The 19504-nt window shown below is 39.3% G+C and overlaps 1 protein-coding gene across 1 annotated transcript; it reads right to left on the minus strand.

Annotated features, from left to right (window-relative positions):
* Positions 1 to 3430: 3430 nt before the first annotated feature.
* LOC106563771 (uncharacterized) lies at positions 3431 to 17060 on the minus strand. The gene is made up of 3 exons (XM_014129618.2): positions 16909 to 17060; positions 16554 to 16671; positions 3431 to 8521 (listed from the first exon to the last, which is right to left on the minus strand). Exon 3 carries the CDS (start codon positions 7928 to 7930, stop codon positions 3995 to 3997), a length of 3936 nt encoding a protein of 1311 aa, XP_013985093.1. The 5' UTR covers positions 7931 to 8521; positions 16554 to 16671; positions 16909 to 17060; the 3' UTR covers positions 3431 to 3994.
* Positions 17061 to 19504: the final 2444 nt, after the last annotated feature.

Below are 19504 nucleotides of genomic sequence, written 5' to 3' on the forward strand. Positions count from 1 at the left end.
CCGTCTGCCCGGAGCTGCCAGAGTGGCCCGTCTGCCCGGAGCTGCCAGAGTGGCCCGTCTGCCCGGAGCTGCCAGAGTGGCCCGTCTGCCCGGCCAGAGTGGCCCGTCTGCCCGGAGCTGCCAGAGTGGCCTGTCTGCCCGGAGCTGCCAGAGTGGCCCGTCTGCCCCGGCCAGAGTGGCCCGTCTGCCCGGAGCTGCCAGAGTGGCCCGTCTGCCCGGAGCTGCCAGAGTGGCCCACCTGTCCGGAGTCTGCCTGTGACCCGGAACCGAAGGGGTCTGTTTGTGATCCAGAACCAAAGGGGTCTGCCTGCGACCCGGAACAGAAGGGGTTTACCTGCGACCCGGAACCAAGGGGGTCGGCCTGCGACCCGGGACTGAGGGAATCTGCCTGTGACCCAGAACCGGGTGAGTCTGGCTACGATTACAAAATAGAATTAATTAACTGTGAATGTAATGAGTCTGCCTACAGCCCGGGACCGAAGGATTCGGCCTACGACCTGGAACCGAAGGAGTCTGCCTACTGTCCAAAGCCAAGCAAGTCTGTCTACGGTCTGGAGGGCAGTAGGCCAGAACCAGAGCCACCTCCAATATAGGTGGGTTGGGGAGGGGGGGTGTAGCACAGTGCCGTCGTTGACGGCAGCCACCCTCCCTTTAGTTTAGGGGGTTTATTTTTGTATTGGGTTTTCTTTATGTTGGTGCATTCGGTGTATGCACCTTTGGGGGGGTAATGTCACGTCCTGACCAATATTTAGGTATTATTTGTATTATATTTGGTCAGGACGTGGCAGAGGTATATTTGTTTTGTATTGTGGGGTTTTGTGTGTGGTGTAGTGGGGTGTGTTAGTTTTGGTATAGGTTCTAGGTTTGTTTTTCTATGTGTAGTTTTGGGTGCTGGACTCTCAATTGGAGGCAGGTGTTTCTAGTTGCCTCTGATTGGGAGTCCTATAAGTAGGTGTGTGTTTGTTTGGTAGGTTGTGGGTAGTTGTATTTTGCACTGCGTTTATTCTGCCTGTAAAACTGTCACTAGTGTTTATTTGTTTTCTTGTTTTTTCTCCGTGTTCACATTCATTTAATAAATTAAGATGATGAGCACTAACTCCTCTGCGTATTGGTCCACGTTCTCCGACGATGATTTCGCTATATCGTCTGGTGACGAAGATTTCTGTGACATCCTGACCAAACTACAATAACAAATAACCCCTATTACTGGTCAGGACGTGACAACACCACTTTTTCTTCATCTGCAAATCAATTAAATTATTCTTTACATATATTTAAATGGGAAATCTTCAGTTCAAACACTAACAAAGCAGTCACCCAATCACAAATTTAGTAAATAGTTGAGGGATGGGGCTGGAGTAATGTAACCACTCTCAAATTCATATACAAAGCTATGGATGCAATGACTGATGATCCATGAGATCAAAATGAGAGTTTCAACCATGTTTTGCCTTCAGAAACTATTCATACCCCTCTGCTTTTTCCACATTTTGTTGTGTTACAGCCTGAGTTTAAAATGGATAAAATTGAATTATTTTCTCACTCCTATACACACACAATACCCTATGTTACGTTCCCCAGTTTCTGTGTTTTGGTTTATGTATTTTCATGTATGTATTTCAGGAAATGGATTCCTGAAATTCTCTACAAGCAGCTGATTGGTCAGCCCCATTGATGATTGGAGAGCTGACCCCGCCCCCTCGTCAGGACGCAGCTGTATCCCATTACCGACTCCCCAAAGCTATATAAGCCAGTGTTCTGTTGCTCAGAAGAAAGATATGATTGCTGAGAGACGAGGCTGATGGCTGAGGGTTAATTCTGTGTTGGTTGTTGCTCAGAGTTTTTTGTTAAGTATTGTGTAGCCGCTGCTTCTGAGGTATGTGTGTGCCAATAGGATGAAGTGGTTTAGATTATTTTAATTGTTTACTTACGTTTGTGTTATTCTGTTTCATTTGTTCCCAGGGGGGAAAGGGGAAGGCACCTAGGGAGTGCTTAGGCAAGAGGCCCGCGGGCATACATAACCCGTAGTAGTTTACTGTCTATGCACACTAGGAAAGACCTGGGCGGACCATCCCCTGTATTTTGGTTAGTGCACCAGGTGGTGCTAGTTAAGTAAGTAGTGGGTAGGCAGGTAAGGTAGGAGAGGGGGCTTTGATATTTGCTTTCTTTGCTTTCCAGACCCTTTTCCCCAAACTTATCATGCGACGGAATAAATTCCCTGTAAACGGTAATTCTCTGCCTTTTGTCATCCTTACTCACACCTACAGTCCCATACCTCTTTCACACCACGGAGAGTTGAGTTGTAGCAGGGTGTTGCGTTCCCTCTTCCGAGAGGCGTACATAACACCCTACAATAACAAGTGAAAACATGTTTTTTGGACATTTTTGTTGATTTATTGAAAATGAAATACTGAAATAATACAATTACATAAATATTCACACCCCTGAGTCAATACATTTTAGAATCACCTTTGGCAGCGATTACAGCTGTCAGACTTTCTGGGTAAGTCTCTAAGAGCTTTGCACACCTGGTTTGTACAATCTTTGCCCATTATTCTTTTAATAATTCTTCAAGATCTGTCAAGTTGGTTGTTGAAAATTACTAGACAGCCATGTTCAAGCTTTTCCATAGATTTAGAAGCTGATTTAAGTTAAAACTTTAACTAGGCCACACAGGAACATTCAATGTCTTATTAAGCACCTCCAGTGTATATTTGGCCTATTGTTTTAATTTATTTTTCTGCTGAAAGTTGAATTTGTCTTCCAGTGTGTGTGTTGTAAAGCAGACTGAACCAGGTTTTCCTCAAGGATTTTGCCTGTGCTTAGCTCCTTTTAGTTTATTTTTTATGCTGAAAAGCTCCCCAGTCGTTAGCGATTACAAGCATTCCCATAACATGAATCAGCCACCACTATGCTTGAAAATATTGAGAAGGGTACTCAGTAATATGTTGCATTGGATTTCCCCAAACATAACACTTTGTATTCAGGACAAATAGTTGCAGTAGTACTTCATAGCAGGATACACATTTTTGGAATATTATCTAAGCTTGCCATAAAAAAAGGGATGAATACTTATTGACTGAAGGCAATTCAGCTTCATTTTTAATTTGTTTGTAAAAAATTCTAAAAAGATAATTTATAGGGTTTTCTGTGTAGGCCAGTGACACAACATCTCTATTTAATCTATTTTAAATTCAGGCTGTAACACAACACAATGTGAACAAAGTCAAGGGGTGTGAATACTTTCTGAAGGCGCTGTACATTATTTGTTAACAATTACTTTGTTTACAAACATTGGAGTAAAACAAGGTTATAGTGGGTTCTGATGGGGTACGGCAGTTGAACTAAGCTCATGAGGCATTTATTAGTTATGTAATGGGTCTATGGAATTTGTTATAAGCTATATAAATAAAGAGAGTCGCACACTATATAAACTCCCAGTTATTTATTGGGTAAATTGGAATTTATTATGCCATAATAACATGTGAAATAGCTTCCACTCTAAAATGTATTTAATTACTTTTGCACTTATTTGCAGATTTTAAATAAGTAAAAATAATGTGACAATTCAAAAATGTGATAGTACAATATTGAAAATATATATACACACACAGTATAAATATGGCCTGAAAAGTTAAACAAAAATAATTGTGTTTGTAAAAAATAAATCACATATCGTATAAAAATACAAAAAGAAAATAAGTCAGATACAACAACTACAGATAATGTTCAATATAATATGGAATATGGTAAATTTACATATAACCTCTATATACTTTACCACAAGCTATGAGATAAGGATAGCATAAACAAATACAATGTTCTGTACTTTTGCCCAGAAATCATAATCGAGGGTCTTGACAATCCCAGCAGTGCTATCATAATTACAAAAATATTCATATACATATACAGGCATTCTTCACAGAATAGTGATTTTCTTCCATTAGATTGATTAAATACACTTTTCAAGAATGGCATAGTACAGACAGAGAACCTAGTACCCATAGGGCAGTGTACTGTAGTCTGGGAAAAGCCTCCGCTTGTTATACACTATTCTAAATCGTTTTGGGGCAGAGCGGTTTTTTAAAGTGAATCTCCTCTTGTCCCTGACAATCTGGGTACTCTGTGTCGATATCTCTTCTGAATTGTCCCTATCTCTAAGAAAGTCATTGACCAATCCTATGAGAGACTCCAGATGTACTAAAGTTGCATTGGAATGATGTAACGTGATCCCCTTAACTTTCATGCATTTCGTTCCATTGTGTGTTTTGTATCCATATGTCTTTGGTCCACCCGATACAAACTCCACAATGTGATCACCTGGATCTAACTCACTCGTCAGGCCCCCCAAGAACTCATTTAGCTCTGGCATCCAATCTCCAGGCCTACTCACAAATATGACACTGTCTGTGTCATGGTACAGTGTTCGTTTCTGCAGTTTTTCCATGAGGTCGTAGAGCTCCAGTCTAGCATAGGCAGTTGTGAAAGCGGCAATGAAAACATTAACAGGACCAGGAGAACTGTGGCGCTTCTCAATGTACTTCCAATTCACCATGACAACATCATCATTCAAGAAAGAGATATTAGAAACATCTTTCTCAGGAGAGAACACACAGTTCAGAAGTTCTTGCAAATCTTTAATCAAAGTTGTGTTCATTTGATTTGCTCTTTGGCCAAACTTTCCCCAAAGACTGTTCAGAAAAAGCTTAGCAATTTTTCTCATGGCCTTGTTGACAACTATTTTTTCACGGTTCAGCTTAATACCTTCCGTTTCCTCATATCTCTGAAGGTACGCTTCTTTGCTAACTTCATCAGCTGCACTATGAGGCCACCCACTGGCCTCTTGTTTGTCTTTTAGAAAGGTCTTGACATACTCAGTGAAGAGAGATTCAGACTTTTTGGGGAAATGCCACACTTCAATCAGTTTGGCAACTTTGTACCCCTTCTCAATGGCTTTAGCCATTTCAACAGTACACCATACTCCAGTTAGAGCCCTTTCCTCATCTGAATGAGTACACTCAGTCTCTTGATTCTCTGACTCAGAGCAGATTCTGCAGAGTGGAAACATAAGCTTGCCAGCAGCACGATATGGTAGCACAGGGAGATACAGACCCTTTGGGGGATATACTTTGGCTTTGACGAAACCAAAGTATTTGTCTAGTGGCTCAAATTCACGTGCAATTATGTTAGGGTGTCCGATGGGGTAAGCCTTTGCCTTATTTACAAAGGGATAAAGTGACGTGAAATCATAGTATTGGATTGTCTCCCCTGGTTGCACTTTGTAATGCAGGTGGAGTGCGTTCGTCCTACCCCCAAAAAAGGCATCTCTGGGTTCCATGGGCTCAGGCATTTCAAAGGTTTTCAAGAACGTCTGGACCTCTGGATCTGTCTTTTTGAGATCATTCCAATCATGATCCCACATTACCTTCACATTCAAATTGTGGTCCTTTTGCAACGAGCTGATTTTGTCCTGGAAACGCTGATGCATGACACCAAAGGTCATTTTGGTCTGCTTACAAAGAGCATTATAGTCATAACAGTCCGGGCAACCATGAAAATAGCAGCCAGCATACTCGTAGGCTGTGGTGCCATCATCATCCTCTGAGAAACCATCCAACGAGTACTTGCCCACCCGTTTTTCTCCATCGTTCAGAGCATGCTTTATGGATCGTTTTTCCTTGTGAGACAAATATTCCAACCATTGAATAGATGGAGTAGAAAAAGTCTTCTGACTTTGGATGTAATTGTCTAATGGGGGAATGGCAATGGTATCTTCGGGTAAGAATCTTGTGCGGTAGATTTTCATGCACAGGGATGCAAGAGTCACACATTGCAGTGGGTCAACCTTTGTAGTGCTAAGGACCTCGTCCCTAAACCGTAAGCATGCTTTCCGTAGAATGATCACATCATTCTTACAATATTCTGCCATCTCTTTCTTGAAGTCAAACTCAGATTTTGATTCAGATTTTGATTTGTGCCACTGCAGAAAGGTCTCCCTCTCTTTCTTCATCATGGTTCTGTCACCATATTCTTCAGGGGAGGGGTACTTGCCAATGTAATTCTGGTTTTGCTGTGTGTTAAACCAATGTGGAAAATATCCCTTCTTGTCATTTTCAAAGCCCATTGCCTCTGGCATGTCACTCAGCTTCATTGATAAAAAACTGAGACTATCAATGTATCTTTGTTTAAAGTCTTTGTCAATAATGCATATAAGCTTGCTGCCTTGTGCTGTGATTTTTGGTGTAATCATGTTCTCTACTAGATATTTCATCAAAAAATACCCATCATATCCCTTTGAGTTGTGGGCTATGAATGTATAGCCGTTGTACTTGTTTGTTCTGTATTTTTTATAAAAGGCTTTAACACAGTCCTCTCCCTCTGCAGTCCAGGTTTCCCCATGGAAATCCATACAGCACACAAAGTTGGGAACGTGCTCATCTGTGTCTTGTCTTGTCTCAAAGTCATAGAAGATGTACTTCTCACTAGGCTCCTCGGGTTCAAGTTTTTGAATGAAACACTGATGGCCTTCTGCTTCCATTGTAACAGCTTTACAGCAGAGGCATCGATTAGCTCCACATTTGTGCTCCTTCGGATTTGCCATATTAATATTGTAACGTCTGTTACACTGGGAACAGTATTTGGTTAGATCACACCTGGAAAACATTTTACCAGAGGCTTTATTCAAATTACGAACTTTGTGCTGTGTATGGCAGAATTTAGATTGGCAGAAACGCAAACATTCTGTACACTGGATGGTCTTCTTTGGCTGATCTGGGCACTTAGCATGATGACAGACATTGCAGCAATTCTCACACTTGTGGTCATTCTTTTTGCTATAGCCAGAATAGCAAAAGTTGCAAAAATAGCTAACTCCCAGAAACCCCTTTGGGTTTGTGATACCATAGTAATGGTCATCATGCAGGTAAAGAAACACTGTTTTGGCATGAGTTTTTTTAAAAGGTGTTTTAAAGTGTTTTATATCTGACCCTTCACGGTAAAATACCACTATTTTAACACCCAGATCCTTCTCAAATTTGTTAATGTCTGATAAAGAAACCTTAGTGAGCTCAGATAACCCAACTGAAGTCTGCAGATCTCTGCCTTTCTGCTCAGCGTCACTCGTAGTCAATCCTGGATCTAAAAGCATAACTACACAAGTGGCGAAGCAAAGGTTGTTGTCTTTGTTAGTGAGTACAATGAGGTGCATACGCTTTTTCTTAATTAGCTCACTATCGAAGATATCTGTCACCTTTCTACGTGGACCAACACCACCCTCGAGATTGTGCACGATTTGTACAACAAGCTCTAGGGTGTCATCAGTCAATATTTCTTGGTTACTCTGGACCACCTGCTCGATTAACGAAAGAAATGTGTTAGGTTCCACTTCTCCATTTGGCAAACGGGCTGAGACTGGGAACACAAAGTCACCCTCCAACTGTAACAGTCTTACATCATTAGCACCGGCCAGTTCTGTAATTTTCTTTGAAAGTCCATCTATTGCCTCTAAAATCATAACATAGAAGACGGCATAGTCGTTCACATCATCCCGACTCATGTCCAGCCGCTGTCTAATTTCCGTTGTATTGAACTTTGCTCGATTAATCACTCTTATGGATCTGTCTATGCCATCGTCACCTTGCTGAAGTCTCACTAAGTACGCATTCAAAGCACCAAGAGGATCCATTTGCTGAGCATCATTAGTGGATGAATGGGCATCATTTTCACCTGCTGTAAAAGGCAGTGAAGGCAGGTTCTGAGACTGCCCATTATCTGTGTTGTCAATTTGGGGGAGGTGTGGGGGAACAAAACCAGGGGATCTGGCATTCAGTTCATGAGCTATATTGGTAGGGGTTGAGTTCATTGAATCAGAAACTGGGGACCTTTTGGGGGCTCTGTCCAATGGCTCATCACTCTGTCTTTTCTGAGCCATTTCAGTTTAAGATAAATGTAACTAATGTCTGTGAGATGTAACGAACAACCAGGGGTAATTGTTCCGGTGTGTTGGTTTCGTGTCGCTAGTTTTTTGGCTGAATTACACTTTCACAGGGGTGCACCTGGCATCTTTCAAATTACGGAAGGGGATGAGACATTTGGCCAATAGACTTGGCCGAGACTTGCGGAGAGAAGGGGGTGGAGCTAGCAAAGAGACTCCACCCTGGTTCCGCCACTAGCTTTAGTATCAAATCTCATACCTCTAACTCCAGAACCTAATCGAGAAGGGATTTTGTTTCTGTGTTGCCGAGAATATATAAATTAAACAATCAGTTCACAACTTTGTAAATTAAATGATGCATGTTTAACATACTAATTAGTCCAATGGATAATTTGTCTTTTCATACAGGTGATATTAGAAACTGCTCAAGGCTCTTGTATTATTGTCTTAGCCAATTTAAAAAATGTATAGAGTACATATCCACAATGAATTTGAGCCAGCTTCTGCAGTGCAGCACATCTTCTGGCTTCTTGTAGGTTCTCCCTCTTGATGTTTCTTCTTATAAGGATCTGCTCTCAGCTATGATACCTAGAATATAAAATTCAAACTTGTGATGAGTTTTATTAAGCAATTAGATTTTAGAACATAAAATTGTCATTTTAGTACAGTAATCTTGCAAGGAAAAGTTTTATGAAAGGACAAGCTCTTCTAATTCTTCCGTAGTGATGGGAATCCTACAATTCCTATGACAGGGTAAGAGATTATTATATTATTTAGAACAAGACATCTAAAACAGAAGTTACCCAACAACATTCAAAATCTAATTTTACACCTGGAATTTGTGAAAACACCTACAGTAGTATGCCATTCATTTCTAATCTACAATTCCATCCAGGGCACCAAAGGGGGATTCCTGACCCAGGTTAAGCGCACGTAAATGGAAAGGAATTCCCTTTTTATGTGCAGTTCAATCTACGTGTATTCTGACCTTGAACTTAAGAATGAGAATAGCATGCTATTCAACTGCTATTCGTTTGGGGTGAAGAGCATAGAAATGAAGGTGTGGCGGAGATGTGTCTACAGATACGTCATATTCTGACCTTGACTTAATTCCCTCATAATTCCACCACCTTTGTGTGCAATGAAACGATGAATAAGGTTGAGCAACCTGTTAGTTCCAAGTGGAACGACATCTACATACCGAGTTGATTTATGATTCCTAGAATGTTTTAGTTGTTATACCCAGACTTTTCACTGTATTTTTTTACAATTTGTATGGTGTTAAATATTAGCCAGTAACGGTAGCCACCGTCAGTTTTACCCACATACATTTATAACTTTCGCTTTACTGTTAGTTTTCTTACATTTTGCATCATTCCATTACATTGTTAGTTTACCTTTATTTCCTCTATCCGGTTCATGTGGTTGTTCCTCAGGATCGCTAGCAATAGTGGATCATATCAGGCTAACGTATTACAAGTTAGTCTATTTGAATCATTATGGAATGCAGACCATACACAGTATCTTAAACCTGAAGCCTGGTGCACGGTTCACAACGACTGCACTGTTGTTACCACAGTTCTACGATTAGTGAGGATTGTTCTGGTAGATTTGTAGGACTACTGTTCATCCCCTATTGTATACTTTTCTCACCTTCCAATTGTTTATGGATTGAACAATTGATTAATCAGACCACTGGATTTTTGGTTCACCAATATATTTTGTTTGTAAAACCTCTCCAAACCTGTTTTGTTTTTATTATTCATAAATACTTTCCTAACCCTAAATAATATACAAGATCAGAGTATTTTTAAATCTACCAATTGGTGCTGAAAATGAGACTAATGTACGTATTTACATGGCTTTCTTTCAATGATCCCTAATATTCTGAACCGGTCTCTCCATATATTCAAATGAGTCTGTCGAGATAATTTAAGTTAAAAAGGTACACCAAATTTAAGTGAATGGCTTTAAATAAATGTACTGAAAAAGTTCAATGAAAGGCGTACAAGTCTGAATCGGGCTAAAATTTAAATTTATTATATTATAAAAAACAAATGAAAATTATATTATTTCAAATGCTTAGAGAAAGAGATTTTGTTCAACAAGTAATACTTTTTTTCTCAAAATGATAAGGGTAAAAATGATTGACACCTCTAAAGATTCTTGTAAATAAAGTAGTCAAAAGTTTAATATTTGGTCCTATATTCCTAGCACGCAATGACTACATCAAGCTGGTGACTAATGTAACTTATTGGATGCATTTGCAGTTTGTTTTGGTTTTGTTTCTGATTATTTTGTGCCCAATAGAAATTAATGGTAAATAATGTACTGTGTAATTTTGTAGTCACTTTTATTGTAAATAATAATAGAATACAATACCAGTCAAAAGTTTGGACACACCTAGTCATTCCAGGATTTAAAATTTTTTTTTTTTTACTATTTTCTACATTGTAAAATAATAGTGAAGACATCAAAACTATGAATTAACACATATGGAATCATGAAGTAAAAAAAAAAAAAAAAAAAAAAAAGTGTTCAACAAATGAAAATATATTTTATATTTGAGATTCTTTAAGGTAGCCCCTGTTTGCCTTGATGGCAGCTTTGTACACTCTTGGCATTCTCTCAACCAGCTTCATGGGGTAGTCACCTGGAATGCATTTCAATTAACAGGTGTGCCTTGTTAAAAGTTATTTGGTGGAATTTCTTTCCTTCTTAATGCGTTTGAGCCAATCAGTTGTGTTGTGACAAGGTACGGGTGGTATACATAAGATAGGGCTATTTGGTAAAAGACCAAGTCCATATTACGGCAAGAACAGCTCAAATAAGCAAAGAGAAACGACAGTCCATCAATACTTTAAGACATGAAGTTTGACCCTCTAACTTTCTCACTCATCATTATTCGCAATTCATTCAGCATTATCCTTAATCATTTACAATAATAGTGACTCCAAAATAACACAATACATTATTCACCATTCATTTCAATTGGGCACAAAATAATCTGAAAAACAACAAAATCTTTTTCTCTGAGCAATTGTATTAGGATAAAATAATATATTTTCCTTTTTTTTTAGCATAGAATATAGCTTAGTATTTGATTTAAAAAAAAATCTTTATCAAGGGTGTCAATAATTTTGGATGCTGCCATTTTTAGTAATAATCCTACATTAATCGTGAATAATCATGGGTGTGAAAGTTACAGTCACAAAGACCATGCCTCTGGCAAAATTCTAACCTCTCCTGTTTTTGGTAATGGGACGAGGTTCACAGTGGAAAGGAAGCTAGGAAAGAAGCAAAGCAAAGGGAGCTAGGAAAGGAGGACAGACAAGGAGTTTGGAAAGGAGGAGGGGGAACAGGATTTAGGATTATGCGAAGGCAGTTGACATTTGAAGAATCACCATGGCCAGTAGATGGTGATAGTATTGGTTTCAGTGAGGGTCTGCAGATGGCTGCGTCTAAAAGAAAATCATACAAGACACTATCATGCCACCAGCTGTTCTCTTGTGGATGAACTCCGTCTCTTGTGGACGAACTCCTACCTTACACAAACATATAGAAACGACACCAAAAACTGTTTTGGCCATGCAAATCTTTCGCCCGGAGATGTTCTGAATGCTGGCCAAACATACAGATGATTGAAATGACTCTTGATATTACACACAGACCACCAGAACAATTGTGAGCATCCAGAGAACTGCATTTCTGTTTAATAGTAAAAGTAAACATTGACACATTGCAATGAAATGCACATCCACACTCCACTTGTTTTCTCATAGCAGAGTGCCATACGGGTCGTTCTTGAATTGTGGTAGCATTTGCGTCCCTTGCCTTTGCAACCATGAAAAACAGTTTAAAATGGTAAATAGTTACCCGGCTGTTTTTGTTTACATTGAACTGTTTATCAAAACATAAAGCAAGTCACTTACAATGCACAACTTTATGTTTAAAGTACTTAGGGAAAGAAGTGGCCCAGTGGAGTTGTACTGACATGTTTTGGGGATTTAGGATTATATATGATTTTGAATGCTAGAAAAAACCCAAAAGTATTTAATATATTCTATAGATCAATAAAAACAAAGGCTATTAAAATGTACATGCAGTGCCTTCGGAAAGTATTCAGACCCCTTCTTTTTCCATATTTTGTTATGTTCCTGCCTTATTCTAAAATGTCTTAAATATATTTTTTCCTCATCAAGCTACACAAAATACCCCATAATGGTTTTTAGAAATTGTTGCAAATGTATTAAAAATAAAAAACAGAAATTTCACATTTAGATAAGTATTCAGACCATTTACTCAGTACTTTGTTGAAGCACCTTTGGCAGTGATTACAGCATTGATTCTTCTTGGGTATGATGCTATGGGTATGATGCTATGGGTATGATGCTATGATGCTCACCTGTATTTGGGGAGTTTCTCCCATTCTTCTCTGCAGATCCTCAAGCTCAGGTTGGATGGGGAGCATTGCTGCACAGCTATTTTGAGGTCTCACTAGAGATGTTACAGTAGATCGGGTTCAAGTCTAGGCTCTGGCTGGGCCACTCAAGCACATTCAGAGACTTGTCCCGAAGCCACTCCTGCATTGTCTTGGCTGTGTGCTTAGTGTCATTGTCCTGATGGAAGGTGAACCTTCGGCCTAGTCTGAGGTCGTGAGCGCTCTGGAGCAGGTTTTCATCAAGGAGAGTACTTTGTTCTGTTCATCTTTGCCTCAATCCTGACTAGTCTCCCAGTCACTGCTGCTGAAAAACACTCCCACAGCATGATGCTGCCACCACCATGCTTCACCGTATGGATGGTGCCAGGTTTCCCAGACGTGACGCTTGGCATTCAGGCCAAAGAGTTCAATCTTGGTTTCATCAGACCAGAATCTTGTTTCTCATAGTCTGAGAGTCCTTTACGTGCCTTTTGGTAAACTCCAAGTGGGCTGTCATGTGCCTTTTACTGAAGAGTGGCTTCCGTCTGGCCACTCAACCATAAAGGCCTTATTGGTGGAGTGTTGCAGAGAGTGTTGTCCTTCTGGAATTTTCTCCCATCTCCACAGAGGAATTCTAGAGCTCGGTTAGAGTAACCATCAGGTTCTTGATTACCTCCCTGACCAAGGATCTTCTCCCCCAATTGCTCAGTTTGGCTGGGTGGCCAGCTCAAGGAAGATTCTTGGTGGTTCCAAACTTCTTTCATTTAAGAATGATGGAGGCCCCGGGTTTCTTGGGGACCTTCAATGCTGCAGACATTTTTTGTAACCTTCCAGGTCCGTATCCTCGACTCAACCTTGTTTCGGAGCTCTATGGACAATTCCTTCGACCTCATGGCTTGGTCTTTGCTCTGACATGCACTGTCAACTGTGGGACCTTATATAGACAAGTGTGTGCCTTGCCAAATCGTGTCCAATCAATTGAATTTAACACAGGTGGACTTCAATCAAGGATGATCAATGGAAACAGGATGCATCTGAGCTCAATTTCGAGTCTCATAGCAAAGGGTCTGAATACTTATGTAAATAAGGTATTTCTGTTTTTTTTGCTTTGTCATTATGGGGTATTGTGTGTAGATTGCTGAGAATTGTTATTTATTTAATACATTTTATAATAAGGCTGTAACGTAACAAATGTGAAAAAAGTCAAGGGATCTGAATACTTTCTGAAGACACTGCGGCATTGTGTTGTGTGACAAAACTGCACATTTTAGAGTGGCCTTTTATTGTCCTCAGCACACCTTTCAGGTGGATTGATGATCTTGGCAAAGGAGAAATGCTCACTAAGAAGGATGTAAACAAATCTGTGCACAAAATTTGAGAAATACATTTCCATACACAAAACTCTTTCTGGGGTCTGTTATTTCAGCTCATGAAACAAACACTTAACATATTGTGTTTATATTTTTTGTTCAGTGTAAACGTGGTAGCACCAAGTTACACTGAATTTAGACATCAAATTATTAACGGAATCCTCAAATGTATGACATACTGGAAGGGTGTGATGAGCACCAAAACAAAGTGTACATAGACCCCTCCCCCGATAACAGCTGGCCACTAGATGGAATGTCAAGGTCGTTGTATATCTTTGTAATGAGTGATTTTCAAGGCGGTAACACCGACATAAAACTGAGGGACACATTATTAAAAACATACAGATGTCTCAAGTTTTGAAGGAGCGTGCAATTGGCATGCTGACTGCTACAATGTCCACCATAGCTGTTGCCAGAGATTTAAATGTTCATTTCCCACCCATAGTTGCACCCCAGCCCAGTCATGTGAAATACATAGATTAGGGCCTAATGAATGTATTTATATTGACTGATTTCCATAACTGTAACACAGTAAAATCTTAGAAATTGTTGCATGTTGCATTTATATTTTTGTTCAGTGTAAATGAAGGGAAAGTACATTGTGAGCAAAATGATTAATCATATCACTTTAGTTAATGATCTGAGAATCTGTGGCCTATATACATTTTTTAAATCTTAATTGACCTAAAATTCAGGGGTTATCGTCATTGGCGTTACTACTCCTACTGGTGCCACAATGTTACCATAATGCCAGCCCAACAACCCCTGGTGGGCTATCTGGCCTTACTAGGCCGGCATTGGTGGGCTAGCTTAAATTGCATTTCCACTGCCTCCAGAATTTAGAAATTATGCTAGTCATGTTGCTAGCTTGCCAATGTGACTGTGCAGCTAGCTTCACTAATGTAGGCTGGCTAGCTAGCTAAAATTTGTAGAAAGTCATGTCTACAACTAGCTAGATACCTAGCTAGCACCCTTATCACACTTTAACTAATGTTACCCTATACTGCTGCCAGTGCCAGCTAGACACATTTTTTGCTTGCTAGCTAGCTAGTTAAAAGGTTAGCCTTGTTCCTACCATGTTTGCCAGGGCATTGGCTACTAGCTAGCTTGCAAATAGACCCAGACGACAGGTTTGATAGATGTATCTAGCTAGCTTTCAAGAAAACCTAGCTATCTTAAATCCCTGCTAACTCACATGTGCTAGCTAGCTAACTAACTCATTTCAACTTTGATTTGAAAGCTAATGTTAGCTGGCTAGCATCCGAGGGCTGACTGTTCCTAAAAATGGATCCAGCTATGGTTGTAATTCGTGTCATGTCTGACTACTGCTTGTCCATGTGCTAGCTAACAGCAACAAACCCAGACAAACTAAACATATCAGCATCCAGCAGTGATCAGCTGGTGGTTGCATAGTAACAGCATCACCTGCATGAATTCTAATCGGGCTAGCACCAGATTTCCCCTGACCTAGCTTGAATTTGAGTTTTCCATTCGAGCCAGATCGAGTTTGGCCCTAATGCAATGGAAACAGGGCTTAAGATGGCATATTAGTTGATTTAGAAGATGTACCCAAATATTTTTAAAGAAATCTAGAAAAATGTAGGTTTTTTTTCTCCAAAATGCCAAACCGAAATGGTAAAGATGCATAAAGATGTAGGAATCCACATATGACGTCATTGTTTTACCACTATCCACTGAATTTTTTAACTACAGTACGTACACGACATGGTTCAATGTGCCAACAAATCAGCACAACCTCCCTTTTCAGATTGCTAGTGTCTTGGAGCTAAAATTGGGATCATGTATACTGTGCTAATGACGATCCAAAATTGAGTAATGGAGAGCAATATTCAGTGCTGCAAACAAGTGGGCAGAGCTGGGAGGATCGTCAGCTGATGTAGCGTACCTGGGTAGGCTTGGCCTGCAGGCTATAAGGCTTCCCTGACTGGCAGGCTGGCTTCCAACACCTTACGGTTTTTTGGTCTGTTTCACCAGACAACACCCTCTCCACACACTGCATACGCTACTGATCCTACAGATTTCCACAGCTTGTGACATTTTGTATTTTTAATATTTAGTTTAATAAATGAAGAAGAAAAAATCAGAGGGGGTGCGAGTAAAAATTTTGAATATTTAAAGCCTTATTTAGATATTTGTCTGCTTATAATTCAGAATATTTGTCTGGCTATTTGTCAATCACAACTAGAAGACTATAAAGCACTACTCACAAGAATACATGGTATTAATCGATAGAATGAAGGCATAAATAATGTAGTTGGCATCTGTTATGATTTTACTGTCAATTCTGCTCTCCTCGTGGAGCGAGCTTTATAGCCTTCCCGGCATTTTTCTAATTACATCAGTTTAACTGTTTTTAAGGAAATTAAAGGCAATAGTGTCAATTGCTAAAAAATATTGGACGTTAGCCCGCGGTCAGTACCCGCCCGTTTGTAAATGCGCTAGAGAGATGCTGAAAAATTATATTTTTCCACTCCTATTTCTTTGGCAAAATGTACATTTGGTGTTTAATTTTATGCAATAAATACTTAATCATTCACAAATTAATGTTATATTAGGCTACATGTTATAGTCCGACCGACCATCAGTGTCAAGACTTCAATAAGCTATACTATTCCAGATCTAAAGTTCAAACCAGGGGTAGAACAGGGGGTGCTGCTGTCGCTGGTGACATCAGGAAATTACCTGCAGATATAGATCCATTTTCCCTTCGAATTTGACAGCAAATATTTTGAAGATCTATTTAACGCTCATAACATTTGTGTACATCTGAATAATACATTTGGATCCAACCCTAAACCTTACTACATACCTTAAACACGGTCTCTTCTGTGTATAAATGATCTTGTAGGTCCCAGTCGGCTTGGTCAGTGTAAGCCACTTCTAGATTGCCCCATGTTCTCAGATGCTGAACTGTTTAGCTGGTAGGTCTGTATAATGTGATGAAAATAAGAAACATTACATGATTTATGGCATTCACATACGGTAAACTGCAGTAGATATTACAGACATTACATAACTTAACACTACAGTCAACAGTGCCTTTTGGTAGTGAAGCAGCTAACCCACAAACAGATCTCTTACAAGTATTTCAATGATTATCAATGCAAACAATGTTACAAAAAGCTCTTGAAACAAACAGAACATAAAAGTAAAAATGCACTTACAGAGGGATTTACACACACATGAAGGGAGAGGAGAGGCATAAGCAGCTTCACTGAAGATAGTCTGCTGAAAAAGTATATGTGACAAAGGAAATGGATAGTCCAATCACAGGCTTACACGATAGTATGATGTAGCCATACTTAGGCTGTGCCAAATACCGTGGGTGTGACACATCTATTAGAAAGCACTGCCTCCTAGTTACAGTAAATAACAAGCTCTCTCTCTCTCTCTCTCTCTCTCTCTCTCTCTCTCTCTCGCTCTCTCTCTCTCTCCAATTATTGTCATGGGAAACATATATTTACATTGCCAAAGCAAGAAAAATAGATAATAAACAAAAGTGAAATGAACAATAAAAAAGTTCCAAAAGTATAAAGACATTTCAAATGTCATATTATGTATATATACAGTGTTATAATGATGTGCAAATAGTTAAAGTGGGCGGCAGTTACCCTAGTGGTTAGAGTGTTAGCCTAGTGGTTAGTGTTGGACTAGTAACCGAAAGGTTGCAAGATTGAATCCCCGAGCTGACAAGGTAAAAATGTGTTGTTCTGCCCCTGAACAAGGCAGTTAACCCACTGTTCTTAGGTCATCATTGAAAATAAGAATTTGTTCTTAGTAGTGAAGCAGCTATCCCACAAACAGATATAGATCAATTTACTGGCAGATATAGATCCATTATCCCTTTCGAATTTGACAGCAAATATTTTGAAGATCTATTTAACTCTCATAACATTTGTGTACATCTGAATAATACATTTGGATCAAACCCTAAACCTTACTACATACCTTAAACACGGTCTCTTCTGTGTATAAATTATCTTGTAGGTCCCAGTCGGCTTGGTCAGTGTAAGCCACTTCTAGATTGCCCCATGTTCTCAGATGCTGAACTGTTTAGCTGGTAGGTCTGTATAATGTGATGAAAATAAGAAACATTACATGATTTATGGCATTCACATACGGTAAACTGCAGTAGATATTACAGACATGACATAACTTAACACTACAGTCAACAGTGCCTTTTGGTAGTGAAGCAGCTAACCCACAAACAGATCTCTTACAAGTATTTCAATGATTATCAATGTAAACAATGTTACAAAAAGCTCTCTCTCTCTCTCTCTCTCTCTCTCTCTCTCTCTCTCTCTCTCTCTCTCTCTCTCTCTCTCTCTCAATTCAAGAGCATTATTGGCATGTGAAACAAATATTTACATTGCCAAAGCAAGAAAAATAGATAATAAACAAAAGTATAAAGACATTTCAAATGTCATATTATGTATATATACAGTGTTGTAATGATGTGCAAATAGTTAAAGTGGGCGGCAGTACAAAAAGTACAAAATGGGAAATAAATATAGGTTGTATTTACAATGGTGTTTGTTCTTCACTGGTTGCCCTTTTCTTGTGGCAAAAAGTCACAAATCTTGCTGCTGTGATTGCACACTGTGGTATTTCACCCAATAGATATTGGAGGTTATCAAAATTGGATTTGTTTTCAAATTCTTTGTGGGTCTGTGTAATCTGGGGGAAATATGGAATAACCTTAATTTCTCAGAAAATGGTCTTTGTTTCTGGCCATTATGAGCCTGTAATCGAACCCACAAATGCTGATGCTCCAGATACTCAACCTGTCTAAAGAAGGACAGTTGTATTGCTTCTTTAATCAGAACAACAGTTTTAAGCAGTGCTAACATTATTGCAAAAGGGTTTTCTAATGATCAATTATCCTTTTAAAATGATAAACTTGGATTAGCTAACACAACGTGCCATTGGAACACAGGAGTGATGGTAAATGATAATGGGCCTATATACGCCTATGTAGATATTCCATTAAAAAACAGGTGTTTCCAGCCTTAATAGTCATTTACAACATTAAATATGTCTACTATGTATTTCTGATCATTTTGATGTTATTTTAATGGACAAAATATTTGCTTTTCTTTCAAAAACAAGGACATTTCTAAGTGACCCCAAACTTTTGAATGGTAGTGCATATATTCAACCACAAGGGTATACTAATGAGCTACGCTAGATAATTAAAAAAAAATCATAATAGAGTGCTTGTAGATTGTAGATAAGGGAAGAGCAGGTTAAAATAAAAACATGACAGCCAGACAAGCCAGTGTATGAATCAAACGGATTTGCATAGGAATGGAGTGGAAATTAGCTGTCTTCATCATCTGTAAAGTAGGTAACTTCAATGTGTCAAGCAGATTACGCAATTTTCTTTGCCATTTCCGAAACGTAGCAATGTTTAAGACATGGATTTCCTATTGTAATGTTAACAAAGTACCCAAAAGTATTTCAAATTAACGCGGAAGTCAGTATTTCAAAATGTTGCGGAAGTCAGCCTTGTTTGCATAGCGATGATGAAAAGAACGTAATTTAAGCTATAATGTCATCACAGCGTTGATATAGCAACGGACGCTAATAGTTTATCGAATCTCATTGTGACGTAGAGGGGGACACTATTTGGCCGGGGGACATTATTTGGCATGACAGGCCCTCTGGATGTCAGGGCACCTGGGTATGTATCCTGCGTGATTGGGCAGTATTTGGCCATGATTACTACAAGTTTAGATAGCTGGCTACACAATTAGCTGA

This window comes from Salmo salar, chromosome ssa11 (genome assembly GCF_905237065.1).
Source record: "Salmo salar chromosome ssa11, Ssal_v3.1, whole genome shotgun sequence".
NCBI lineage: Eukaryota > Metazoa > Chordata > Actinopteri > Salmoniformes > Salmonidae > Salmo > Salmo salar.